The 9,849-nt window shown below is 38.4% G+C and overlaps 1 protein-coding gene across 1 annotated transcript; it reads left to right on the top strand.

Moving 5' to 3' along the window:
* Positions 1-276: 276 nt before the first annotated feature.
* On the top strand, positions 277-9,470 carry LOC111547268 (60S ribosomal protein L30-like). Its single transcript, XM_023218982.1, has 2 exons — positions 277-327; positions 9,114-9,470. The coding sequence occupies exons 1-2, from the start codon at positions 277-279 to the stop codon at positions 9,468-9,470; spliced, it is 408 nt and encodes a 135-aa protein (XP_023074750.1).
* Positions 9,471-9,849: the final 379 nt, after the last annotated feature.

Here is a 9,849-nt window from a genome sequence, read left to right as displayed (position 1 = left end):
TGCTAAACCTAAAGATATGGAAAAGGTACAGAGAGTGATTCCAAAATCTTGAATTTTTATGAACCTAATGATGAAAAATTTTAAATAATCTTGGTTTCCCTATTGGTACATTGTTAGAGCATGTTTACATTAATAGTTCGTGTTTCTGTAGCTTTTAGTAGTTTACAAATGTTTTTTACCTGGATTACCTCATTTGAACCTTCCCCAGGTATGCAAGGGAAGTTAATGAAGCTAAGAAAATGTAAGCAGCCAGTCCAAGGTCAACTAACAGCCCGTATGGCTCAGGGGAATTCACCACGCAGAGCTTCTGTGGGTCATTCTGGCAAGGTGAGTTATTATGCCAAGGAACATATTAGCTGCTGGCTGCACATTGTGCCTGTGCCCAGGACTGCGCATCTCACCAGTTCGTGTATGAGAAGATCTCAGTAAAAACCAAATAAGAAAGGCCCATTGTTCTCCAATTATTGTGTAAAAAGTACAGGCTTAAGGAATATTGATCTCTTGTTAAAGAAGTCTTCGGGACCCTGTGTGTCAATTTAATGCCTAAGGTGCTCGAAAAATCTATGTGTTTTGTTGGAGAATCATGCTTGTGCAGTGTAAAATAAAACATATAGGGTCTCATATATACACAGATGTATATGTACACATGGATATATATGCATATATAGAGAGAGTATACTGAAATTATATGAAAACATAAGATAAAAGTATTTCTTGCAGTAACAATGAACACAGCCGTTGCTAATATTTAGAGTCCAGACAAATTTGTGAAATTGAGCCAGTCTTATGAAATTCAGTAAACCTGTAAGTATAATGTGGAAAAAACTGAATATAAATCTTAGCAAACTCCAGAAATGGAAGACAGACAGAAAAAATAGAATTCCCTGAGTCTTTAGTGAGGACATCATTTATATAGATATTTTTCTTTAAAAGCAATGTATAGATCTTCAGACTTTTTATTGAATGAGAACTCATTATGTAATAATCAGCATGGCTAAAGAAATTATAGACATGAATGAATTTATCAGTGTCTGGGACTATTAAATAAAAATTTTAAAAGAAAGAATGAATGATGGAAGGAAGACTGGAGTAAGAAACATAGTGTCAAAATTGTCCTTCCTGGTCTACCACCAACTACCTGAATAACCTAAGAGCAGTAAGCCTTCTGAACCCAATTTTTTTCTTTTGTTAAATAAGAGAGTTGAATTGGGTCATCTAAAGATCTCTCTGTAGCCAGGCACAGTGGCTCATATCTGTAATACCAGCTTTTAGGGAGGCAGAGGCAGGAGAAGAGCTTGAGCCCAGGAGTTCGACACCTGCCTGGGCAATATAGCAAGACACTGTTCTCTACAAAAAGGAAAAAAAAAAGACAAAAAAACCTCTCAAGTAATAACAATAAAAAATAGTATTTCTGAGCTCCTCCTAAACATGAGATATTGGTTCAGTGCTTTACACACATATCAATACTAATCCTTAACACTCCTACAAAGTATTACTGAGAGGTGAAGCCAGCTGGACTTCCTGGGTCGAGTGGGGACTTGGAGAACTTTTCTGTCTTACAAGAGGATTGCAAAACGTACCAATCAGCGCTATGTAAAAATGCAGCAATCAGTGCTCTGTGGATAGCCAGAAGATTAAAAAATGCACCAATCAGCGCTCTGTAAAACACACCAATCAGCAGGAGTCTAAAAGTAGCCAATCGTGGGGAGGATTGAAAAAAAAAAAAGGCACTCTAATAGGACAGAAATGGAACATGGGAGGGGACAAATAAGGGAATAAAAGCTGACCACCCCAGGTAGCAGCAGCAATCCACTTGGGTCTTCTTCCTCGCTGTGGAAGCTTTGTTCTTTCACTCTTCACAATAAACCTTGCTACCTCTCACTCTTTGGGTCCGTGCCATCTTTAAGAGCTCTAACACTCACCCAAAGGTCCACAGCTTCATTCCTGAAGTCAGTGAGACCATGAACCCACCAGAAGGAACCAACTCCAGACACATTGCTATTTATTTCCATTTTGCAGATGAGAAAACCGAAATGCAGTTTAAGTAACTTGTTTAAGGCCCCATGGATGACAGAAATAGAGGTAAGATTCATGCCCAGGTCTGTGATTATCTAGCCACTTTTGTATACAAGTGGAGGATTATCCACTTTTATACACAAGATTTCCATGTTGTCTAAGGAGGGTAGTAATTCAACCATTCTGTTCTGAGCTGCTAAGGGCATAACCTACAGCAGTCATTACGATATCCACTTGAGATCCTGACAGTGAACTCCTCCCTAAATGAAACAGGCTCCCAGAGTTTGTTCAGTTCTCAGCCAGATAAAGCCTCTACTAATGACATGCTGTGAATGGTAAAACCTATTAAATTATTGATGCTATTATTGAAGAAGGTGGATACCTGTTTCAAGTCTCTCCAGTAAGGAGAAAAGACTTATTGTTGAACCCACGGCTTAGTGAGTTTCTGAATAGGACTTTACTATATATGTATATGGATGTTATTGCTTCTACTAGATCAGTCTCTGCTTGTTGACAGCAAAACAAAAACAAAACAAAGACGTATCCCTTAACATTAGGAGGTACAACTATTTCATATTCTATTATTAGCATGCTATCAGTCTAAAACATAATTAGGTACAATACCTAATGATACTTTGCTTATATACTTTGTCCTAAAATCTCCTAAAAACGTGTAAAATGTCTGTTCAGTGTTTACTTTTTCACTTGATTTTATAATTACTTGGTAGGGGGAATGTTTGAAAAAATACATACCCGATAGTTCACGCCTATAATCCTAGCACTTTGGGAGGCCAAGGTGGGCGGATCACCTGAGGTCAGGAGTTTAAGACCAGTCTGGCCAACATGGTGAAACCCTGTCTCTACCAAAAATACAAAAATTCGCCAGACATGGTGACGCATGCCTGTAATCCCAGCTACCAGGAGGCTGAGGCAGGAGAATCGCTGGAACCTGGGAGGCAGAGGCTGCATTGAGCAGAGATCGCACCACTGCACTCCAGCCTGGGCAACAGAGAGAGACCCCATCTCAAAAAAAAAAAAAAAAAAAAAAAAAGAGAAAGGAAGAAAAAATACATACCAAAGTCTCAGAAATTATCTCTGAGAATTGAGATTATGGGAAATTTTCCTATTTTTATATTATCTATTTTGGCATTATTTAAATTTTCTGCAATGAGCAAGTTTTGGTTTTGTAATTAGAAAAAACAAATCACAATCTTTAATACTAACTTCAAATTTTACATTACATAAATCTCATTAGAAGCATGTGCATGATAAATCAGAAAATTTAGATTTATTTTGCCTCAAGATAAAATAGCACCTCTTAGCATTAGAAGATGAAGTCTGTTCAGATGTGCAGAATATTATCTAATATCTAATCTTCAATGAGTACCTAGGGAATGACAACATCTTACCAGAATGCCACGTAGTATTGAGTCATAAAATTCCTTTAATTTAAAATCACCTCAAAAGTATACTCAAACCTTTGGCACAGAGAATGCTATGATCCCATGAGGGAAATGTCCTAATCCTTCAACACAAGGACTCCGGGTCATGTTCTTCATTTAAGCCTGTATCACTTCTTAATCTTGACAGCAAAATCCTCACCAAAATTTTGGCAAGCACACCAGGAATGATGCTGCCAAACAGGCATCAGTCCGGTTTCCTCTCTGCTAAAACACGAGGCCATTGAAAGCTTCTTGATGCAAATCACAAACAGGTTTTCTCAGAATGTGGTTCTTTTGTTTATGAGCAGAAAGAAGAAAAATTACCCTAAAGTTACATCTACCTCCTCACCATCACTATATCATACTTGTTAGCAGACTATAGGCATTGGGTTGAATCTTCCCCCTGCACCCCATCCATCTTTTGGTAAGACCCACAAACTAAGAATGGTCTTTTAAATTGCTGCATAAAATTCGAATTTCAATGTTCATAAATAAAATTTTAATGGGAACAGAGCCTACCTTTTCATTTATGCATTACCCATGGCTGCCTTGCTGCTACACTAGAGTTCAGTAGTCACAACAGAGACTGGAGGACTTCCTGCAGGAGGAGTAGTAATGACGTCTCCCAGGTCCACCCAGAACCTCAGAATGTGACCTTATTGGGAAATAGAGTCTTTGCAGATGTAATTAAGTTTCGATGAAGTCATACTGGGTTAGAGTGGGCCCTAAATCCAGTCACTGGTGTCCTTACAAGAGGAGAGAACACAGATATACAGTGGGAAGAAAGCCATGCTGTAATGAGGCTGAAATTGGAGTGAGGCATCTACCAGTCAAGGATTGCCAGCAACCAGCAGAAGCTGGAAAAGAGGCATGGCCAGCCTGGGCAACTTAGCAAGGCCATGTCTCTACAAAAAATAAAACAAAAATTAACCAGGCATGGTGGTGCATACCTACAGTGCTAACTACTCAAGAGGCTAAGGTCTGAGGATCACCTGGGCTCAGGAGATCAGGCCTTGCAGTGAACCATGATCGTGCCACTGCACTTCAGCCTAAGTGACAGCGTGAGACTCTGTCTCAAAAAACAAAACAAAACAAAACAAAAAACGGCATGGAATGTGTTCTCTCTCAGAGCCTCCAGAACTGCAAGGGTATACATTTCTGTTATTTTAAGCTACATAATTTGTGGCATTTTGTTACAGCAGCCTAGAAAACTAATTCATTCCCCAAGTCTAAAATACCTGACACTTTACCCAAAACTGTTGCTGACCCCTGGGATAGAGCCTTGGTATAGAGGATTGCATTCTGGATGAAAACTCACACAGAGTAAGTTACCCTAGGTCAACAAAACCAGGGCAGTGCTGGGCCTGGTAAGGTATAAAAGCATTAAGAGACTATAGGGGAATTATAGGACAGGGCAGTTCTTACCACATATGCTTTCATTTAACTTACAGTTTTTCTAGGCCAGGCACGGTGGCTCACTCCTGTAATCCCAGCACTTTGGGAGGCCAAGATGGAAGGATCATTTAAGCTCAAGAGTTTGAGACCAGCCAGACTGGGCAATACAGTGAAACCCTGTCTCTGATAAACACACACACACACACACACACACACACACACACACACACATGCTGGGCCTAATGGCATGGTCCTATAAATCCAACTAATCAGGAGGTGAGATGGGAGGATTGTTTGAATCCAGGTGGATCAAGGCTGCAGTGATCTGTGATCATGTCACTGGACTCCAGCCTGAGTGACAGAGCAAGACCCCGTCTCTAAAACAAAACAAAACAACAACAACAACAAAAACTTTACAGTTTTTCTTAAACTTAAGAAACACAAAATGCTGAACACCTATTTTAGTGTCGATCACACATTGTTATGTTGCATTATTATGAATTTCAGCAATGGCACTTCAACTTATAAAGAAGTTCAGGAGCACCCCACTGATCTATTTTCCATAAGTGCAACAGACAGTCAGTGTATTTGAGGCCAGTGATAAAGAGGGGACTGAGGAGGAATTAGCTGACTCTCAGTAAGGAATGATCCAAAATAGCTAAGCCTGAACCTGGTGCAAGAAGAATGCCACCTCTTTCTAGGTTCTAGGAAGAACTGTTACCACCACTACAGTCTAACAGCAGTACTTTAAATATCTTTAAACTCAGAGGCACTCAAACATACATGTTGATTGATTAATTAAACCTTTATTTCTACTAATTGGTAAGATTTAAAGAAGAGTCAGGTTTTTGGTGAATTTCTGTTATATGTGTATGATAAATAAATAAAATAATATATATTTATACATAAAATAGAAATTCACCAAAACATATATATGTGTGTGTGTGTATATATATATATTATACATATATATATATATATATTTTTTTTTTTTGAGAGACAGAGTCTCCCTCTATCTCTCAGGCTGGAGTAGAGTGGCACGATCTCAATCTCAGCTCACTGCAACCTCAGCCTCCCAGGTTCAAGCAAATCTCATGCCACAGCCCCCAGAGTAACTGGGATTACAGGTGTGCACTACCATACCCGGCTAACTTTTGTATTTTTAGTAGAGATGGGATTTTGCCATGTTGCCCAGGCTGGCCTTGAACTCCTGACCTCAAGTGATCTGCCCACCTTGGCATCCCAAAGTGCTGGGATTAAAGGCATGAGCCACCTCGCCTGGTCCTGAATTTCTATCATATTTGATTGTGAGAGTCTTTATTGCTGGTGTTCCACTGGAAATAAAAACGCAAATGAAGAAATTGAAATGTCTCTTTCTCAATAACCACTTAATTTGAATTTATTTGACTCAAGACTACATTTTTATTCTCTTGGCCTAATTATTCAAGCAAAAAGGATGAAACGTATCCAGTAAGAGAAGGATAAAACATAAGGTATAATTTTAATACAAAAATACCCAGGATGCTGGTTATGGAAAACAGGAAAGGAATTCTGTGCCCAGGATACCAAACAGCACAAAAGGAAAAACGTTTCCCTTATGAACGAAATTATAATTTGCCTTGCATGCCAAAGAACTTCAAAGACTTTGCTGATCCCTGTGTCAACCACCATGATTTTTCAAGTGAAGCTGAAGGTTGAAATTTGGTTTGATGAGCCCCTTGCTTCTTCTTGGCTAAGAAAGAAACAAGACTGCCAACCAGGCAAGTTACACTCTTCAAAGCTCCTTTCCAAATGTTTTTCAGTAGAGCAGATTTATGTCAGCCAAAGAAGCATCAATGCCTCAGTGAAAAGCTGGGGCACCATATTCCTGACACAGCTACTTCCAATCCCTGTGGCTGAGCACTGGATCACAGTTGCTCTCATTCCAGGTATGGCTGCCTTGTGCAAGAATGAAGACAAGAGGCCTGTCTGATAGAACTTACGGGTTTCACACGGGCAGCAATGAGAATGAGACACAAATAGTAAAGATATTGGAGTTTACATGTAATGGTGTAAAATATTTTCATTTTTAAAATGAAAACATTGTATTTTAAAAAAATAATAAATTTTCTGTTAAGAAGACCCGGATGGAAGACAACAAACAAAAAACAGTCATGGTATTTGATGTACTGGATCACTACCAGCACCGTGTCTTCCCAGGACTCTTCACCAGAAGGGAGTCACAAATACTAAAAGTAGAAGGCAAAGATATTCTGTGAGACCCCTGTAAATAGTAGCATAAAGATTTTACTAACATGTAAGACCTACTCAAGTCCTACTCTTCACTTGTGGGAGACTCCTCCAGAGCTGGTGTCTGCATACCAATGTGTGTCACCAAGGGTTCATATCCAACTGGCTCATTATCAAGTCAGGAGCCTACCATGAAAACAAGAGTGTCAGAATCCTCAGCTTTTATACTGGTTCAACCAGGACACCTAGACCTTTTCAAGCATGATGACTTTCTCCACAAGTGCAGGAAATTCAGATACCTCCTGAATCAAGAAGAAAACTGTCTGTATTTTATTTTGTATTCTTTACTTGTTCAACTGGCCTCCATACCATGAAACCTGGTTCCACTCATCTTTGATCCTCTCAGTCAGTTCCTTTTCTAATTTTTTTTGTATTTAAAACAAGCCATGTTTTTATAATTTACCAAATCTATTTTTGACAGGATGAGCATTTAAGTGGACTGACTACAAATTTCAATTTCTCACTGTTATATTTGATCTAATCTCACAGGCATAACTAGCATCTTGTTTGAGGCACTGTGTTTAAAAATAGGGGGAAAAGATGCAGTTTGTTAAATCTTTCAGGGTTCTTCTTGTGAAATGGAATTAGTTGGCACACCTACTAACTTTAAAGAAAGTGGCTGGAGACCTTTGCCTATTCAAGGGACAGAATGCATCAAGCTTCCTCCTGACAAGCCACCTGCAGAAATGTTGTTAGGGTACACCATTAAGCCTGCATCTATATATTTTGTGCCTTTAGTTTAAGTTTTGTTAAAGCATTCTGGTTTTATTTATTTCAAAATTTATTTATCGAAATCACTGATTTGCACTGGCATTAAATAGACTCACAATGTACCAATAATTGCTGAAACTACCATGATGTTTTCAACTGTTGACAGTGATCAAACAATTCTGTTTTGCAACTGCACTAAATAAAAGACAAAATGCAAAGTTTGATTATAATGAGATTATGTTTTTTCAGTCTTTAATGAGATATAAAACTTATGAATAAGATTATCTTTTAGAGCTTTATTTCATAGATAAAATTTGAGATTACTGTTTAAGAAATTTTGCTTAGGTTTCATTTGTGTGAAGCCTTTAAAGAAATATTAGGTTAAAGACAGACTCCCTCAATTCCATCAACATAAATATCACTTACTTTGAACGTGAATAGAATTTGAGAAATGAGCCTTACACATTTATTTCAATTTCTTATAAGTCTAAAATGTATGGGATTAGGCTATATTTTCTTGACTCAGACTCATTATTCAACACAAAGCTACATTCAAAGAGAGAGAGAGGCCAGGTGCGGTGGCTCACGCCTGTAATCCCAGTACTCTGGGAGGCCGAGGTGGTTGATCAATTGAGGTCAGGAGTTTGAGACCAGCCTGGCCAACATGGTGAAACCTCATCTCTACTAAAAATACAGAAAACAGCTGGGCATGGTGGCAGGTGCCTGGAATCCCAGCTACCTGGGAAGTTGAGGCAGGAGAATCGCTTGAACCCCAGAGGCGAAGGTTGCAGAGAACTTAGATGGTGTTATTGCACTCCAGCCTGGGCAACAGAGCGAGACCTTATCTCAAAATAAAATAAAATAAAAGAGAGAGAGAAAGATAGCAACAAGAATGGGACAATAGTAAAAGAATCTGCTTTATTGTGGGAGGAGTTCCAGTCAGAAGACTTGGTTTCTAATCTAAATTCTGTTATTAACTAGTTGCACTTAGGCAAATCACTTACTATTTCTGCCATCTCCTCCTGCATGTGGCACATATGTAGATAACTCATTTAAAAACAACAGGAAAAAGTTAAATTATGGATTATCTAGGAATAATTTGCATAACATATAATGAAGACAACTCTAAACCTATACGTAAGGATGAAAAAGAGACCTGAATACAGAGACTATAGATATATATTATATATAATATCTTTATTGTAAATATAATATTATACAGATATCACCTTTCTCACTCCCCGGCCATCTTGACGGCAGCTCTTGGTTTGGGCCATCCTGACCAAGGAGATGAAAAAGTCGCTGGAGTCAATTAATTCTCGGCTCCAACTCATGCAAAGTGGAAAGTACATGCTGGGGTACAAGCAGACTCTAAAGATGATCAGACAAGGCACAACAAAACTGGCCATCCTTGCTAACAACTGCCCAGCTTTGAGGAAACCGGAAATAGAGTACTATGCAATGTTGGCCAAAATTGGTGTCCATCACTACAGTGGCAATAATATTGAACTGGGCACAGCATGTGGAAAATACTACAGAGTATGCACACTGGCGCTCACTGGTCCAGGTGATTCTGCTATCGTTAGAAGCATGCCAGAACAGACTGGTGGAGAGTAAACTATGCAAAATTTTCCTTTAATAAAACTTACCAAGCTTGTTTTTTTTTTTTAAAAAAAAATACATTATAAAGATATCAATTTTATGCCAATTTATCAATTCAGTATAATCCCATCAAATACTCAGAGAAAAAATACGTTTAGAATTGAAAGACTGATCCTAATTTTATCTGGGAGAATAAATAAGTAAGAATGCTGATTTTTAAAGCAAAAGAACAATAAAGATGATTTTCCATGCCAGATATCAAAATACATTACAAAATTATAGTAATTAAACAAAAATGTATTGGCATAGGACTAAAAAGATAGTTCAGCAAACAGAACAGAGAATCCAGCAATAGACTCATGTTTTCATGGGAATTGTAGTGCATACTAATGAA

Source organism: Piliocolobus tephrosceles, chromosome 5 (genome assembly GCF_002776525.5).
Source record: "Piliocolobus tephrosceles isolate RC106 chromosome 5, ASM277652v3, whole genome shotgun sequence".
Classification (NCBI taxonomy): Eukaryota; Metazoa; Chordata; class Mammalia; order Primates; family Cercopithecidae; genus Piliocolobus; species Piliocolobus tephrosceles.
Note: the sequence above shows the minus strand (reverse complement) of the source record. Positions and strands in the feature narration are given on the sequence as shown.